Here is an 18,454-nt window from a genome sequence, read left to right as displayed (position 1 = left end):
GCCAAACAGACAGGGTCCTGCACTGCTTGAGCAAAATGCCCGGAGGGGGACACAGGTGCTAAATAGATAAATGTAAAAACAAATGACTACAAAATGTGATCAGCTCTGTAGAGGAAAAGAACATGCCTTGCCCTGCAGAGCTGGGGAATTTTCTAGTCGGTGCTGCTCTGGTGGTATTAATCTCAGTAAAATACGTTCTGTTACCAAAGACAAACGGCAAAGCATCTGTTCTCAGGTAAAGTAAAACCCTCTGATAATACTTACTGCTAATTAAGCAGCCAGCTTGTTGTCGGCACTTACCTAGGGGTAAACAGGTTGCGGCCATAATCATCACGGCAACTGTGCTCACTGGTTTTATTGAACCCAGTTTTAGAGGTGAGGAAATCGAGGCTGGGGTGTTTGCTGAGTGCCCGTGATTACCTTGTAAATGCTACCACTGGTCTTCAGATCTAGTTTACCGTGGCTCCAAAGTCTGAGCTCTGTGAACTGCGTCGTGTAGCTTTGCCGCAAACAACCCAGATGACTGAGATTAATTTTCTTCATTAGTAGGAAATGTAAGTGACCATAAGAGAAAGAGGTCATAAGGAATTGTTTGGAAAACTAGAGAAAAGCCCAGCACTTTACCAGCTGTGGGAGCATGCTCTAGGGCCAATGTATATTCAACCCAGCACCCGGCACCTCCTGCAGACCTGATGTTCAGGAGTGACTGAGCCATTTGATAACATTTTGGCTCATGACACTGTTGGTTAGAACCTGCGGCCCTCTTTGTCCCTGGTTAATTTTCTCTTCAAAGCCATTTACATTTCCTGTGGGCTACTCCACTCAGATGTAAGAATAGCCTCTTTAAACTTCCTGATGCAGTTCCTTAATGAAGCTTGTTGCTAAGGAAACCTAGCAAAAGCCCGGTAGATATGCACATAATAATGGTAACCTCAGAACTTTGTCGATTTAAACTCAGAGGGATGGGAGATTCAGGAAAGGCTTTCTGAGATAGAAGGGGGAACGTATAAGGATGCAGCCCAGGTTAGATGGAAACATCTCGGTCCTAGCTGGCAGGGTGCCTGGCTTTCAGGATGGTGTGTGGAGAATGCAGAGCTCTCACAAAGAAAGAAACGGTTGGATGGGGAGGGAGGAAAGTCAAGTTCTTTATTGGAGAAGGAAAAAGAGAGAGGGAACTGAAAACTTGCTGGTTGAACAGGAGTCTGGAATGTGGCTTGACGTCCTTGCATTTAGGAGAGAGGAGTTTTGTGGGGACCAGCGTAGGAAGGAATCTCTTGGTGGGAAGCCAATGCACCAGAGAAACGGGCAGATGCAGGGGGCCCCAGCTGGGTGAGCTGCCCGCCAAGCCAAGGTGTGGGGCTGCCTCCACCCTTAATCTGGAGCTTCAGGCCTGGGTTTGCAGCCCAGTACAGTGATGAGAGAGGGAGAGGGCTGGCGGGAAAGGCAAGGCAGAGGCCGGGGCACGGGCTGCGGGCATGTGCTTGTTGCACTTAACATGGGGGGTCTGAGAATGACGCTCGATGGTGAGAAGGATGTTTTGGATTTTCCGCATGGGACGCGCCAGCAGCTGACACAGATGTTTATCCCACAGGCGTTATGGCTCCTGTAGCTCATCATCTTTTACTTTTTGCTTCAGCTGCCAGGGATCTTAGAGCTGAATCTATAGTCGGCCTCTGTTAATTACCCCTACCTCATGGCATGCATTTTTGTGACTTCACCTGCCCCTTGTTTCATTTAAGTATTAAATCCCCATTTTTTTTTTTTTTTTTTTTTTTTTTTTGCGGTACGGGGGCCTCTCACTGTTGTGGCCTCCCATTGAGGAGCACAGGCTCTGGACGCGCAGGCTCAGTGGCCATGGCTCACGGGCCCAGCCGCTCCACGGCACGCGGGATCCTCCCGGACCGGGGCACGAACCCACGTCCCCCGCATCGGCAGACGGACTCCCAACCACTGCGCCACCAGGGAAGCCCTAAATCCCATTTTTGACCCTCATTTTTGTTTTTTGTCGTTATTGTTGTTGTGTTTAAAAAATTGATTTAGATCCTCGTTTAGAATGAAGCCAAGAGGAAATAAATGTGTACACAGACTATATCACAGACACGGCTTTTAAAAATTCTGAGCTGTTACCTAGTAGTTTACATTGCTGGCATGTAGTCGTGATGAAACAGAAGTTGTTATTACTACATCATGGGGTGGTTGGGAAAATACGGTTAGGTTGTAGATGAAAGAAAAATTTTTGTAAGCCCTGAAGTCTTAATTTAAGTCCAAGTTAGGTGTGGTTATTATTAACAGTTCTTTGTCTAGTTACCTGGTTCTATATATTTTGTGTTTTCAGAAGTTAATGTATTTGATGAAAGTCCCTGCCCCAATTCCAGTGTCTCTCCCTTTCTCTTTCCCTTCTCTGCATCTTATGCACTAGGTAGCAAATACCTTTTTTTTTTTTTTTTTTTTTTTGCGGTACGCGGGCCTCTCACTGCTGTGGCCTCTCCCGTTGCGGAGCACAGGCTCCGGACGCACAGGCTCAGCGGCTATGGCTCACGGGCCCAGCTGCTCCGCGGCATGCGGGATCTTCCCGGACTGGGGCACGAACCCGTGTCCCCTGCATTGGCAGGCAGATTCTTAACCACTGCGCCACCAGGGAAGCCCCAGCAAATACCTTTGTTCCAGAGAATATGGGCCTTCTTAGCAAAAGGACAGGGTGAGCTTGGAGAGGTGGGGCTTGGAGAAGGCCTTGGAGCTTCCGTGTCGGTGCTTCTCTGGATCCTGCCCTACCGGTGCACTAACTCAGCTTCCCTTTCCTTCACGTTTCATTGGGCCTCTGTCTTATGCAAAAGCTTTTTTATGTTCCCTTTTTCACTTGTAAGATTCCTTCCCATGCGTTTTCCTTTCCTCTGTGTGCTTCAGCTCTCCGAGGAGGAGAAGATCCAGCGCTACAGCATCCTCTCTGAGCTCTACGAGTTGATCGGCTTCCACCGCAAGTCCGCCTTCTTCAAGCGCGTGGCCGCCATGCAGTGCGTGGCCCCGAGCATCTCAGAGCCCGGCTGGAGGGCCTGCTACAAACTCCTCCTCGAGACGCTGCCCGGCTACAGTCTGTCGCTGGATCCGCAAGACTTCAACAGAGGTACTAGAGCTGAAAGTTGCTTCAGTCCAATTAATGGTGCGTCCAGTTAACGGGCCCTGCTCTGCCTGTCAGACACGATGACTGGTGCTGGCGTGCAAAGGTGACCAAGCTCTCCTGCACTTGGGTACTTTTGATAGATTACGACAGAACGTAGCGGTGCTCCGCATGGGGGCTGGCATTCTTAAATCTGTGTGCCGTTGGAAATCTCCCCTGAGCTCACTGACGTGTGTCATCCTTGAAACATCTTAATACCTAATGAATCCTACTTACCTCATGTGATTTAGCCAATTAGCAAAAATCAACCAATCTAGAATAAATCCTGGGGTATATGTGTACAAGTACAGGTATGCATTTGGTGATAAATCCTTATCCTGCAATGTTAATGCAGGGTAGTACGTGTTAAACATAAGCTCCGAGTCTAATAACAAGTGCACACAAGTGTGATGCCCAGTGTCAGGCAAAGGGTGATTCGCAGGCGAAAGAAAATGGTTGATGGCCGTTCTAGGCAGGACATGCAGAGCACGTTCCTCCAGCTCACGTCCAGGGAGAGAACTGAGGGGCCGTCTACGTTCCTGTCCCGCCAGGGCAAAGCCAGTCCTCTGGCACGTGTTTTATGTGGTCACGTGTGCCGGCCTGAGGGGCCCATGGTCCGAATGATAAGTCTCTTCTGCTCTGGGATAGTTCTCCCTGAAAGAACTACGAATCCCCTTCCTGCTTGCTCTACCTCCCGGGGACGGAGTGTCCGCTTTCCCTTTGTGTCCACCTCCTCAGTAATGATTTGTCGTGCTCTTGCCTGGTGCCATGGGAGGTGTGAGGTGAGCGAGTGAAGCAGTGGGAAGAGGACGGCTCCTGCCTTCCAACGTACAAACAAGCAGTTCTCGCGTGTGTCAACCTTCCAGGTATTTGCAGAGAGCTCTCGGATCCTTCCAGAGCCTTCCTCTCCTCTGTCTCCGTTGCCTAGGTGGTTCTTGATGAATTACTCTGTCTGGACTTGCTCCCATTCTGACCTCCTCCCCAAAGCGTCACTTAACATTTGATGGAATCGTATGCTCAGGATGAATTCTGATTAGCGTAGAGCAAGGAGTTGGCAAACTTTTTCTGTCCAGGGGCCAGGGAGTAAACATTTCAGGCTCTGGGAGCCCTCCGGCCTCTGCTGCAGCTCCTTGGCTCTGCTGCTGAGGTGTGAGACCAGCCAGGGATGAAATGTCCACCGACAGATCTTTACTTACGGCACGGGTGGGGCCGGATTCGGTGTGCGGACTGTAGTTTGCCAGAGCCCTGGCTCAGAGCACAGCGATATCTGAAATCACTTCGGGGGGCCCAAATTACTTAAAAAATGTTTTCCAAAATCATTTAAAAGGCGGGACCTGGGGTTTGGCAGAGCAGAGGGAGACTGAGTGAGCAGCATGGCAGGTGGCCTTTGAGGAGTGGAGGGAAGCTGAGACAGGACACAGTCCTTCATTAGCCCCCGCCTCCTGTGGAGGCCAGAGACCTGCTGCTGGGGGCTTGGCATGTGAGCACACGTGTCAGGAGGTGTTGATAGGAACGGGGCAGCCTGGATTTGGGGCTTTAGATGTCCTGCCTCTCTGAAGCCACAGGGGGAAGATTGGTGGGCCCAGTGCTGATCGGGGCAGTCTGCATACTTTTCCTGTTTATGCAGCATTCCCTTTCTAAAGCCATCTCACATAATAGAGCCTGCTCACATGACCTTGCCTGGTCTCCCTTGCTGTTGATCTCTTTAAAAAGTTAGACAAGGGGCTGACGTTTGTCTCTGCTGGATAGCCTCGGTGATGGGGCTCGTACTGTTGATGGAGTGATTTTCAACCTGAACTCTGTCCCTGCCTCTGTCCCAGCTGTTGGTGATGGTTTTAAGTGCAAGGGGTCAGGGGTAGTACTGGGGACCCTCTCTAGGAGGTCTTGCTATTAGCAAACGTTTCTTGGTTCTTGCTTTGTGCTGGACACCGTGCCACATGTTGAGGGTAAATGCATGGACACTCAGCCACGTCTGAATTCATTCAGTGGCACTTTCTTCCAGATCTTTCACCATCTCACCCAAACAGAAATCACGACAAATTTTTTTCATCTGCCATGTCATCTGCTCTTCCTTTCTCTACTTCCTTTTTCCTCTGTGTTCCCCCAAGAGATGGGATGGAATGTAAGGTTTGCTGAGCACTTGTTTCACGACTGGCGCTTTTGGGTGGACTGTGAGTTCTGGATAAATTAATACTGGTGGTCCTGTGATTTCAGCCCCAGTGTCTCTCTTCTGAAGACAAGAACCTCAGGGCAGTGGCAGTCAGGTGCTTCCCAGAGACCATTTAAATTTCTTCCTGGCGTCTCTTGTGGGCCTCTAACTGGCCTCTAAGGGCTGCTTCTACTCTCTCTGGACAGCCTTGCCCCAGCTGTGGTCACAGGACTGTCCTTAGTGTCCTGAAACAACGAGACCCTGTGGTGTTTAACTGAAAGTCATCTTGGAGCCTGAGGACTAAAGGGACTCACAGCCAGCAATGAGAACCTTCTGGTGGGACCCGTCCCTGCAGATGGGATCCCTTGGCTGGCCTTCTGTGTGAGCTCTTTGCCCTGGGCTCCCAGCCTGTACCTCTTGTGGGGGGTGGGGGGAGGGTGTGTGCAGTGAGGCCCAAGCATATGTGTTTGGAAAAGTCTCACATGATTCTGAGAAGACTGATCTAGCTCCTTCCCTCTCTTTACAGACAGGAAATTGGGATCCAGAGGGGAGGGTGGGCTCCACTTGGTGCTGTTTCTGCTGGGAGCTCTCATTGCTAATGGAGTCAGGAAGGGGATCCTGAGAGGGAGGCTGTAGGGCCAGGTGACCCTGGAGGGCAGAGGACAGTTAGGGAAAGAGAGGACAGGTGTGATGCGTGATTCGGGAGGTGCTGGATCTGGGGCGCCAAGGTCAGGCCGAGCCAGGCTGAGGGGTTCGGGATGCAGGTCACGTTTGCTGTCGCCCTTGCATCTGGTGTTGCACGGGAGCTCTCCCGGGACACAGCCAAGTGAGGAAAGCAGTGAAGAGACCACGGGGCTTGTAGGGGAGCTCGGCTCCCGGATCCTCACTGGTTTGCTTAGCTTGTCTCCACGGTTTAAGCGGCCGCGTTCCGGGGAGGCCCTTTCTGAATTCCCGGGCTCTGTAGCTGCTCCGCGGTCTAGTTGTGAGCAGCCTTCCGCTTCTGGGAGGAGAGGGCGGAGAGTGCGAACCGGACAGCACTCTCCGAGGTGTGCTGCGTGCCTGGGGTTTCCTCTAAGCGGGGAGGTGCCGGGAGCTGAAAGGCTCTTCTGACACAGCTGGCGGCTTCCCTTCTCGTCTCCACTCAGCGCTTAATGGCGGAAGATGAACAACAGGTGTCGCGCGGTGGCACTGACGCGGCAGGGTGTCTACGTGTGTCCACGCGCGAGTCACGGGAAGTGGCTTCACCAGTACACCCATTTACCTAGGAGCTCGGACGGGGCTTATTCTTCTTCTAAATGTAAATCTTGTGATAATGGATTTTATCACGTCCCTCCTACCACCACACTTTCCCCTGTGCGATCTTATTATTATTATTTATTATTTTTTTTTGTGGTACGCGGGCCTCTCACTGCTGTGGCCTCTCCCGTTGCGGAGCACAGGCTCCAGACACGCAGGCTCAGCGGCCATGGCTCATGGGCCCAGCTGCTCCGCGGCATGTGGGATCTTCCCGGACCGGGGCACGAACCCGTGTCCCCTGCATCGGCAGGCGGACTCTCAACCACTGCGCCACCGGGGAAGCCCTATTATTATTTTTTAAGTAGACTTCATGAGAGCAGTTTTAGGTTCACAGCAAAATTGAGCTTAGATATTTCCCACATACCCCGTCCCCCGTCCACCCCCAGCCTCCTCCTCATCAACATCCCCGCCAGGGTGGTGCATTTGTTACAATGCATGAATCTGCACTGACACATTGTCACCCAGAATCCATAGTTTACGTTAGGATTTATTCTTGGTGGTGTCTGTTCTGTGTTTGCTTGTTTGTTTTTTTTCCATTACCACACTGTCTTGATTTTTGTAGCTTTACAGTACATTTTGAAGTCAGGGATGTCTTTATTTCTTTAAAAAGTTGTCCTGGGGCTTCCCTGGTGGCGCAGTGGTTGAGAATCTGCCTGCCAATGCAGGGGACACGGGTTCGAGCCCTGGTCTGGGAGGATCCCACATGCCGTGGAGCAACTAGGCCCGTGAGCCACAACTACTGAGCCTGCGCGTCTGGAGCCTGTGCTCCTCAACAAGAGAGGCCGCGATAGTGAGAGGCCCACACACCGCGATGAAGAGTGGCCCCTGCTTGCCACAACTAGAGAAAGCCCTCGCACAGAAACGAAGACCCAACACAGCAAAAATAAATAAATAAAGGATTTCATTTCTTACAAAAAAAAAAAAAAGTTGTCCTTATATTTCCCAGTATTTTAAGTGACAATTATAGAGCAACTTCCTTGCCCAGTAGGGTCAGTGCCTGAGAGTGTAGCCTGCACAAGGGCGCTGCCCTGGGCGTGGGCGAGGCCCGGAACCCAGAGCCTGCTGCTCAGGCCCAGCTGTGTCCCTGGCCCAGGGCTGGAGGGTCAGGTGATGGAGCGCCCCGTCTGCTTCACATGGTCTTTCTTCCAGCACACCTTGCACTTGCACTTGCCTTACGCTGCTTGTGGCCCAGGGAGAACGGTTTCACGTGTGTGCCATCATTCCTCACGGCTTGGTGAGTGGGTGCAGTGGGCCCTGTACCGCATGTGAGGGAGTAGAGGCTGGAGGAGGTTAAGTGCTGTTCCTCAGGTCGAACAGCTAGTGACAGGGTGACACCATTCCCTCCTGGCTGCATGGCCCCCGTCCAGTCCTCTGTCCCTCATCTGTACAGGGAGGTACTTTTACTGTTTCACGGGAAGGTTGTTATAAGGACCGAGTGAGTCAGTCCCTAGCATGTGCTAGGACAGCGCTCAGCAGGTACTGTCAGGTGAGGTCTAATTCCATCCATCCCTCTGAGGCCACGTGGAGGCTGGAATAAAGTGCCCTGAGGGCCAGTGCTTCAGGCCCAGCCCCATTGGGAAGGAGTGCGTGCTGGTGGGGTGGCCCCCTGCCTTGGCCCTGGTACCAGTGGTTGAAGTTAAGGGCAAAATAGCTGGACAAGCCCTAGAAGCTTTCGGGGTTTACATTTGAAAGGCTGAGAGTTGCTGGTGTGAGAGACGAGATGAGACCTCCAGGCCTGTGGAGGGGACAGTTGAGTGTACAGGCTCTGTTAGGCCGTCTTCGGGACAAATTTCGTGGGGCGAGTTAGTGTCTGGGAAGGGGTTTTTCGAGCGGTCACACTGTTGCTCTGTGGAGAGCTGGGAAGGGGGATTGAGTTTCCATGTGCGTGGGACCGGGTTCCCTGTGAGCGTGCTTCTGAGAGACTTCTGTAGAGATCGCAGGTGCTTTCCAGTGACCCCTTTTGTATCCCTCAAACATGACTGCAGGCTGGCTCCAGAGTAAATGCAAGCCTCCTGGGCTTTATGCAGTTACACTGGGCTGGCCTTAGCCTTTTCTCTCCGTGCTGGGCCAGTTGTGCACGCCATCCAGGTGTCCACTGCCGGCTCTCCTCCCGGCTCTTGCTTCCTCAGGAATGCTCTTCCCTGCCATTCGCCGCTGCACCCCAGGCATCCTTCAGGTCTCCGCTGAGTGTCAGCTCTTCAAGAGGTCCCCCGTCGTCTCTCCACCTAAATGCAGTCCTTTTATTTCTCTCTTTCACGTACTCCTGTTCTTTCTAGACAGCATTTCCCATAATGTGTAAGTACATTAAAAAAACTGGGCAATGATTTAGCATCCCCACCCCCAACCAGGCTCTGTGCCCCATGAGAGCAGAGACCCTGCCTCTCCCTGTGTCCCCTTGCTGGCACCAGCAGGCATGCCTGTAAATACGTGTAACATGTGCCCAAACCTGATGAGCAGCTGCATGACGTGTGCTCATTGCCATTTATTGAATAGAGTTTGTTTCTTGATCTTAATTTTTAAAATCACATGGATGAAACATGTTTCTTTTGAAAAATGAAACAAATAAGCACACCTCCATGTGATTTGATACTTTTTACTTAGCCTTCTGTTTCGGGAGGGGACATTCACCATCATTTTGTGAAAGAGGTGGGGAGGTGTGCTCATTGCCATTTATTGAATAGAGTTTGTTTCTTGATCTTAATTTTTAAAATCACATGGATGAAACATGTTTCTTTTGAAAAATGAAACAAATAAGCACACCTCCATGTGATTTGATACTTTTTACTTAGCCTTCTGTTTCGGGAGGGGACATTCACCATCATTTTGTGAAAGAGGTGGGGAGGTGTGCTCATTGCCATTTATTGAATAGAGTTTGTTTCTTGATCTTAATTTTTAAAATCACATGGATGAAACATGTTTCTTTTGAAAAATGAAACAAATAAGCACACCTCCATGTGATTTGATACTTTTTACTTAGCCTTCTGTTTCGGGAGGGGACATTCACCATCATTTTGTGAAAGAGGTGGGGAGGTAAGGTAAGACATCAGATAAGGTAAAAGTGATAAGTGCCAGCTGGCTGTAATTTTAATAAGAAATAAAAGTTACTTTAAACCCCATCTCCACTGTTGCTCTGGACTACTTTATAAACATTTCTCAGAGAATTAAATGGAATTCTACTAAATCCCTGTACCTGTGAATAAAAGGGAAATTGTCTGTATTCTCAGGACCTGAAATGTATTTGTCTGTTTCTGGAAATGAACATTTTCCCTAGCTGGTTATGGAAAGTCGAGGTAGGAACACAGAAGTATATACTGTGTGTGTATTTGCCAGCTTAACGGGCTGCTGATTATCACTTTAATCTTACTTGTGTTCCTATATATGAAGATTTTTTGATCATACCTTTTGCTTAGCCTTTTCCTGAATGAGAGATTAAATTTTCCCCAGGAACTCTTATGAAAGAGAGTGGTAAGGCACATAAGTTTGCTAAAAGGCAGTAGTTGAGGTAATAAACTTTCACATTGCTGAATTTTTTGAATACAAGAGTGTTGAAAATTTTATCACTGGCTCATATACTGCAAATCTGTCTTAAGAATAAAAAGATTCAGATTTTATAGGAGGAGCAGTTTGAATCGCATAGAAATTATGATTTGTACACTATTTGGTGTTAAGAAAATTTATACGCAGCCTTACTGTAATTGCCTGTGGTAGGAACTGGATCCTTATCTATTAAAAAAAAAGCTGCAGAGTGATATGTGCCCCATTCTTGGTATGGTGGGGTGGAGATTAGTTAGGTCAGGTCATTTAGAATTCTGGGCTAGGTTAGTCATGACGTTGATTTCAGCCTTATCATCCTTTTCAGAATCTCTTATTTGTTTTGGCCTTTGGTCTTTTGACAACGTGGAAATACTGCAGGGACGTGTCCTTCCCTCCTCTCCTGTCATTGTATGAAAAGATTTCTGTAAGATAAAACTGGTAGGCTATCAAGGTTTTTGTGTGTGGGTAGGTTTGGTCAGCTCTAAGAATTTCAGTTCATAATTATTAGTAATTGTTATTCAGTTAACAGTTCAAAAATTACTATGAGAGGGCGTCCCTGGTGGCGCAGTGGTTGAGAGTCCGCCTGCTGATGCAGGGGACACGGGTTCGTGCCCCGGTCCGGGAAGATCCCACATGGCGCAGAGCGGCTGGGCCCGTGAGCCATGGCCACTGAGCCTGCGCGTCCAGAGCCTGTGCTCCACAACGGGAGAGGCCACAACAGTGAGAGGCCTGAGTACTGCAAAAAAAAAAAAAAAAATTACTATGAGATAATTTAAGTATACACAAATCAGAGAGAATAGCCCATCACCCAGATTAAGTGATTAATAAGATTTTGCCATATCTGGCTTTATTCAGACCTTTCTTTTTCTTTTATTTGTTCTTTGTTGAAATATTTTACAGCAAATCCCAGAAATCATGTCATTTTACCCTGTATGCTTAAGTAGGCATGTCTGAAAAATAGGGGCTTTTTCTTTCATCAGGCTTGCAACTTGACCCACGAGCCTGTAAAGGACCAGCTGTGTATTAGGCATCTTACTAGGCAGTAAAGATACTTGGGTGAATAAGACACCATCCTGGCTCCCAAGGAAATTAAGGGCTGATGGAAGGAACAAAGACACTGGCTTACAGGTGCCTCACTGTATGTGCCAGATGACGCCTATGGGACAAGATTTGTGCAGAATTCAGTGGAAATTCACAGAAGGGACTTGCCAGCCTTGTAGGGTAGGCAGTGGGAGAGACGGTCCGTAGGCCTATGAGAGGAGGAATCCTTCGGTCAGAGTCTTAAATCCTTTCCCCCAACCTTTCTACCAACCCCCCAGGGCCCCTGGGCACACAGCACTGGATGGTAACTGTTTTTGAGCCCTGTTTCCACATCTTCATGAAGAATTTTAAGGTGGAAAATATTTAAAAGCAGTAACTGTTGCCAAAAGGGACTTGGAATAAACAACTCTAAAATCCTGTGATCTTAAAAAAATACTTTTCGATGGCTGTGCAACCGATTTCTTCCACCTCTAATTTCAAACACGCTAAGTTATTTTGGAGGAAGCAGCCCCAGTTTTGTTGGTAACCTTTTTTCTAATTTCGCTTTCTGCTTTTCTGTTCTTATACTTTAGAGAAATGCTGTGCTTTTTAATTTTATGGCCTTTGTTGTTGATAATGAAGGCTCATCAAATATCAGTATTTTCTTGAAAATAAAAGTATGCTGTAATTCAAATACATGCCATTGAAAACATGATCTTTTGTCGTAACCTTATTATAAGTATTTCAAGTGGGTTATTTTAAAAATTGTGTCTTTGCAGAAGAGAGAAAATATTGGGTTGGCCAAAAGGTTCGTCTGGGTTTTCTCTAACATCTTGTGGAAAAACCCGAATGAACTTTTTGACCAACCCCATATAATATAAAGCATTTTTTAAAAACATAACCCCCCCCCAAAATATGTGAATGAGCGTATCATGTGAGTGTTCTCCAGGATAAACACAGGGGAAATGCTTTGGTTGCCCTTTGAGCATGGTGGTTGAGGCATTATCTTGAAATCACGAGTTTCACACGTTAGACATGGCTCCAGAGGGCTCATGTGTTGGCCCTGCTGCCAGTGCGCCCCTGAAGCCCTGCTCTGATGCTCTCTGTCTTCTGTCGCAGGCACGCACCGAGGCTGGGCTGCCGTCCAGATGCGTCTGCTTCACGAGTTGGTCTACGCATCCCGGAGGATGGGGAACCCTGCTCTCTCTGTCAGGCACTTGTCCTTCCTGCTACAGACCATGCTGGATTTCTTGTCAGATCAAGGTGAGTGGATTCAAACTCTAGTTTTCTCCCAGGAAAGATGAATGAGTGCACTCTTGGTGCTGGCCCCCGTCAACACCGGCCCAGGATCGGGGGGGGGAGATGTCCTCCATGCCTTCACCTCCCTGGGCCCCTCTCAACACACACTACTGGGCCTTCTCGCTGCTCTCAGCCTCCGGCATGGGCTCCCCTTGCCTTTCCCTACGTTTTATAAAATGTAAGTGTCAAAGTGTAACATTTATATGCAGAAGTGCACGATTCACAAGAACACTGCTCAGTGAGTTTTCACGAAGTGATCACATGGTACCCGGCACTCAGATCGGACACAAGACCAGAACCCCAAACACCTTTGTGCCCCTTTTGGTCACTGCTCCCCGCGCGGGCAGTGTCTGTCTTGCCTTTCTGAAGGATCGTGCATATCTTTGCCCACACGTCAAGGCAGCTTTCTTCTAGGTCCTTGCCTCCATCACCTTCTCTTCTCACACAGTTCCTGGGTGTCACGTGTTTTTTGGGTTTCAGTCACAATCCGTTTATCTCCAGCCCAGGCCCCACCCCGAGCCCCAGGTGTCCTCCTGCTTCCTGGGTGCCACACAGGCCCTTGGAAATCAGCCCTCCGCTGCCTCTGTCCCAGCGCCCTGTCTGCCTGTCCCTCCCACCGGGTTAGCATGTGCTGTGGGTCCCCTGGGAAGCACTCTTGGATGTGATGCATGTGCGGGGCGTTTATTAGAAGTGCTCTTGGGATCGACACCCACTGAGGGGAAGAGAAGGAGGCAGGTCTGGTTGGGCAGAGGGAAGCTGGGCCTCGGTGCAGAATCTGCAGGGGCCTGGGCGGCCCCCGGGAGCTCCGGGCTGGGTGACCCTGGAGCCGTCCTGCATCATCCCGCAGACCGGCCTTCTTCCCCGTCACCGAGAGGTCGTACAGGTTCTCGGGGCGAGGTCCCTATCTCCTGTGGAGGGCACTGTCTGGAGAGGACGCCGCCCAGAGCCTCGGGGGTGAGGCCTCAGCGCGGCCTCTGGCACTGGGATGGCCGCGCTGTGTGGTGGGGAGCTGGGTCTCTGTAATCACCCACCCAGGGGCTGATGCAGCTGCTCCCAGGGAGGGGAGCACATCCCTTCCCTGAGCTGCTTCCACCTCCCCCTGCCTCACCTGCCTCGTCCTGGAATTCTTTCTCGCAAATACACATCTTCTTCCCGCAGCGGGCCTTTGCTCTCACCCCTTGCCTGCACCTTCTCAGCCATCTCCCCTGGGTCTGCACTTCCTCTAGGCTGCCTTTCACAAGTCCCAGGGGACCCGTCGTCCTCCTGCTGTTCGGTCTCTCCCCTCCCCTCATGCACTTCTCACGTTGCACCGACAGAGCCGGTGCCTGTTTAGTCGGCCTGTCTTCCCTGCAGAAGCCCCAGGAGAGAAGGAACTTGGTGGTTATTTAAGGTCATATTAATTAGTGATCCAAAGACACTGGGTCTAGAAGGAGAGAAACTTGGGATATTTGACCCTGTTGAACAAACCGCTGCCTCATAAGGGCCTGTGTGTAATGGTATTTGGTTAATTGGAGTCTTCTGAGAAGAGGACTGAAGTCAGGAGGACCAAGGGTTCCCTCCACTCACCCCAACCTCTAATTACCATAACCTCAGATTAGTAATTAAATTCTTCCTGGGCCTTCATTTTCTCATTTGTACAACTAGGATATTAACAGATTGTGTGGTAGTTTGTTATTATTTTAATGATAGTATTTTAATTGATTGGGTGACCTTTCTCCTGGAGAGCTCATGGTACCTTTCACAGGGTTGATAATTAACATTTCTAAATATCACCGCATTGAAATGAAATACGGAAGAGAGGAGTAGCCTTCTCCTTGTATGGGAACCCGTCTGGGTGTTTGCAGATGGAGGCGGCACAGTCTGGCGGTTCTTGCCTGACCCTCCTCCTCGGTCCCCCGCCACCCCCCACCCCGGTGTGTGCCACTGCACGGAAACTCACAAGATGGGTTCTGGGGCCAATTGTTTTTTGTTTTTTTTGATGACGAATTTTATTCCAAAGTGGCTCTAGTAGTACCAGAGACACTGATGTAGAGTTTGAATATTGTTTCAGGTAAAGTGACAATGGATAAAAGCAGTATTTCTAGTTAATATATTTTTAGATAATGGGATTTTAAATGTGAGTTAAAAATGTAATAAATATTAATGAACTTATTTACAAAACAGAAACAGACTCATAGACAATAGAAAACTAACCTGCAGTTACCAAAAGGGGGAAAGGAGAGGGGAATAAATTGGATAAACAACAAGGTCCCACTGTGTAGCGCAGGGCACGATGTACTCAATACCTTGTAATAAACTATAATGGAAAAGAAATGTAATGTATACTAAAAATAGGTGTTTTACTATTTTATCTATTTTGAAAGATTTATCTATTCAGAATTATAGGGGAGATTTTTTTTTAAAGGAGAACCACTTTATTTTGAGTAGTAAACAAAACTGCATTTATAACATAATAAACAAAGCTTCCTTCAATTTCTTCACAGTTAGTCCAAAGAATAAAACCTCTGACTTAATTAGAATTTACATTTAACCTTAAATATTCTAAAATCCATCCATGTCAACTTTGGAATTTTAATCTTGCCTGATACTATGAAAGAGGGCAAACCTTGATTGATGGTCAGATTCCTAATTTTTGCTGTTCAGCCACTTTTCTTGATCTTGCTCTCTGTTTCCGTACATTCCAGAGTGTTCAGTGGATTTGTAATAAACTTTCAAGATGAAGGGGAATTTCTTGCTCATTGTTTGCCTGAAATCTTGGCTTGCGTTCATCTTTTTAAACAAAAAATATGCTCCAAAAAATGCCCACAAGTTCAGCTAGTAAAACTCCTTTAAAGATCTTCTTTGCCAGTGGATCCAGAGTACAGGCCATCCTGAGGCACGTACTTGCGGGGCTGCTGGGACCAACTGTTTACATGAAAATAATAGGGTGTGGGGAGGATGCCACGGTTAAGCCTACAGAGGAGTCCATAGTAAATGATGGATATGGTAGCATCATGGGGGAATTGACAGTTCTTTTCAGAGGTGGAAGAATGGTTTGGGTAATGTTCCATGAAGGAGGTGACCTTGACCTTGAAGAACAAATTGGTGTTTGCCAGACCAGACTGAGCAGAAGGAATAGCTTCAGGTAGGAGGACTTTCCCCAGTTCTGGTGGAATTAAGAGGGTTTGGTTTATTTGGGGAATGTTAGATACAGTGATTTGTGTGATTCTGTTGTCTGGGATTTTGGGAAGGAAAGTGGATGATCAACAGTAGTGCAATATGATCCTGCAGTTCCACTCCTTATACTCAAGAGGTTTGAAGACATACACCCACATAAAAACTTGTACATGAGTGTTCCTAGTGGCATCACGCATAATAACCAAAAAGTGAAAGCGGCATCCATCAATGTCCATTCACTGATGGATGGATAAAGAAAGTGTGGTGTGTCCACCTGGATTTCTCATTCTCTTCCTCTCCCTCATCCCTTCTTCCTTTCCACTTTCCTTCCTTCTTTTGGCTAACATTTTTTCATCCTTCACATCTCAGTGTAGATAACCACTTCTGTTGTTTTCTACAAAGCCCTTCTTGTTCACTCAAGACTACCTTGTGTTCCTTTGGAGCATTCCCACTGGAGTATGTGCTTACCCATCGAGCGCTCAATTAATTGACAGGCTCCCCACTCAGGCTGCAAGCTCTCTGAAGGTATCTGTCTGACTTGCCTTTTTTCCTGTCCCTGTCACCTAGTGGCTTGTAGTGGCATCCACATATGGCTGAATGCATTAATAATAAATGCTTTTCCTTTTTTAAAAGTAACTTTATTGAGATTTAGTTCGCAGACCACACTGTTTAAAACGTGCCCTTCAGTTTTTTAGTGTATTCACAGATATGTGCACCTGTTAACCACAGTCAATTTAAAACATTCATCACTTTGAAAAGAAACCCTATTAGTGGCTAGTTAAAGCCACTGTGGCTGGTTAGTGGCACACTTCAGTACTCACATCCTGTTGAATGCATTAATAATAAATACTCTCATTTGCGTTCTTTCTTTTTTTGTTTTATTTTCACTTGTTACTGGGAATGCTATGGTGAGCCTCTTCAGTGCTTTGGCCTTTTGAGCAGGAGAGAGATTTTGTCAGGAGAGGGATTACTGGGTCAGCCATTTTGAACACTTTTATTGCTGTTGAAACATATTGGAAATTGCTTTCTGAAAGGATTGTTCTAATTATACCTCTGGCAGCAGTGCTGCTAATTCAGTATGTAGAAAACGTTGCCTTATTGTTTTAATTTGTATTTTCTGGGTAAGTTGCAAGTTTGGATATTTGTTCTGTGTGCCTGTTTACTAATTGTATCTCTTTTATGTGAAACTCTTTTACAGTCTTCTGATTGTTTCCCTGTAGCTTGCCTCATTTGTTTCTCATTTCTTGGGAGGCAGATAGCATCAGGCCACTGTGCTGAGGTCTGTCATGCTTTGAGATGCTAATGAAGTCCTTTGCCCAAAGACTGTCAGTTACTATGAGAGATACTCATGGTATGAAATGTATCTTGTGCCTTAACGTACCTGGATGGTGCACAGCGGGTTTGAAAGAGTTAAGACACCTCCTGAAAGCGCTTCACTTGTTTTTGAACTAAAGCTGAAAGTTGCAGGAAAATCTGTTTTAAACATTTTATGACAGATCTCTTTAGCATAATACAAAACTTGAAACTGTTGCTGGAACTCTGAGAAATACATTTAACATTACAGAGGATTAGCTCAGACCAACATGTGTGAATTTAACAGAGAGTATGAAGCTCTCTACATTGGACCCCCATTGGCCATCCTTTGGTTTCTTGAATATGTCAGCATTTTTGCTTTTTGGTGTTTTCTTGTCTCAGGACATCGGCTACACTCTTGCCAGCCTTCCCGCCTTGAGCTCTGGGGTGGGTCTGTGCAGGTGGCCTCCCCATCCCCGCCCTCACAGCGTCTTCTGGTCATGTCCCGACTTTTCTTCAGGGCGGGCAGTTTTTATGGCTGACCCTCCACTTCCTCTCTTGATAAATCCCCCTCTAGGAGAGTCGGGCCCCTCAGGGACAGCAAGGCTAAGTTATGGGACGAGGGACCGAGCTGCCTGGGAAGAGAGGGGTTTCCTCTTCTCTGCTGGGAGAAGCGTGAAGCCCCAGGAACTGCTGGTGACCACCCTGGGTCGTGTGGAGAAGAGTCTAGGCGTGGAGCGGACCCCTCCTTGTGTGGTCTTCTCCATCCCAGCAAGTGCACCATAATCCAATTCCTAGCGCCCTAGGGCCTCCCTAACTAGAACGTGCTTTCTAAGAAAGCAGTGACTCTGCCTGGCTCACTGTACCTTTTTTTTTTTTTTTTTTTTTTAGTGGCACGCGGGCCTCTCACTGTTGTGGCCTCTCCCGCTGCGGAGCACAGGCTCCGGACGCGCAGGTTCAGCGGCCATGGCTCACAGGCCCAGCCGCTCCGTGGCATGTGGGATCTTCCCGGACCGGGGCACGAACCCGTGTTCCCTGCATCGGCAGGCGGACTCTCAACCGCTGCGCCACCAGGGAAGCCCTTCACTGTACCTGTGTAGCATCTAAAATAGTCATAGGCGTGCCGGGAATATTTGTGGGATGACTGAGTGACGGTGGCAGTGATCAGTGACCACTCAGGAAGTGCTCCGGCGGTGGGGGGTTGTGGACGGGAAGTTGGAGTGCAATGCTAGGACACTTGTTCTCTACTACTTTTTTTTTTTTGCGGTACGCGGGCCTCTCACTGTTGCGACCTCTCCCGTTGCGGAGCACAGGCTCCGGACACGCAGGCTCAGCGGCCAAGGCTCACGGGCCCAGCCGCTCCGCGGCATGTGGGATCTTCCCGAACTGGGGCACGAACCCGTGTCCCCTGCATCGGCAGGCGGACTCTCAACCACTGTGCCACCAGGGAAGCCCATAGGACACTTGTTCTGAAGGTGCATTTAAGTAACATTTTACCATGGCGTTTGTTCATAGTTTAAAAGTGATGTGGAATGGCTGATAGGAATTGTGAG

At 48.5% G+C, this 18,454-nt stretch overlaps 1 protein-coding gene and 1 pseudogene across 8 annotated transcripts in view; one reads left to right on the top strand and one right to left on the bottom strand.

Moving 5' to 3' along the window:
* The window catches only part of TRAPPC9 (trafficking protein particle complex subunit 9), a gene marked incomplete at its 5' end in the record, with an annotated part of 502,410 nt that overhangs the window by 47,872 nt on the left and 436,084 nt on the right, over positions 1-18,454 (top strand). For 6 of the 7 annotated variants that reach the window (XM_079722453.1, XM_079722455.1, XM_079722458.1 and 3 more), the window contains 2 exons: positions 2,905-3,121; positions 12,273-12,416. In XM_079722453.1, coding sequence (XP_079578579.1) covers positions 2,905-3,121; positions 12,273-12,416 — 361 coding nt within the window. The remainder of the gene's footprint in view (positions 1-2,904; positions 3,122-12,272; positions 12,417-18,454) is intronic. The other variant, XM_079722457.1, reaches the window with a different exon arrangement.
* On the bottom strand, positions 15,078-15,321 carry LOC307065735 (protein CEBPZOS-like; annotated as a pseudogene). Its single transcript has one exon. The product of its transcript is annotated as a protein CEBPZOS-like (transcript).

The sequence above is a fragment of the Hyperoodon ampullatus genome, assembly GCF_949752795.1.
Source record: "Hyperoodon ampullatus genome assembly, chromosome: 17".
In the NCBI taxonomy this organism is placed as follows: Eukaryota; Metazoa; Chordata; class Mammalia; order Artiodactyla; family Ziphiidae; genus Hyperoodon; species Hyperoodon ampullatus.
Note: the sequence above shows the minus strand (reverse complement) of the source record. Positions and strands in the feature narration are given on the sequence as shown.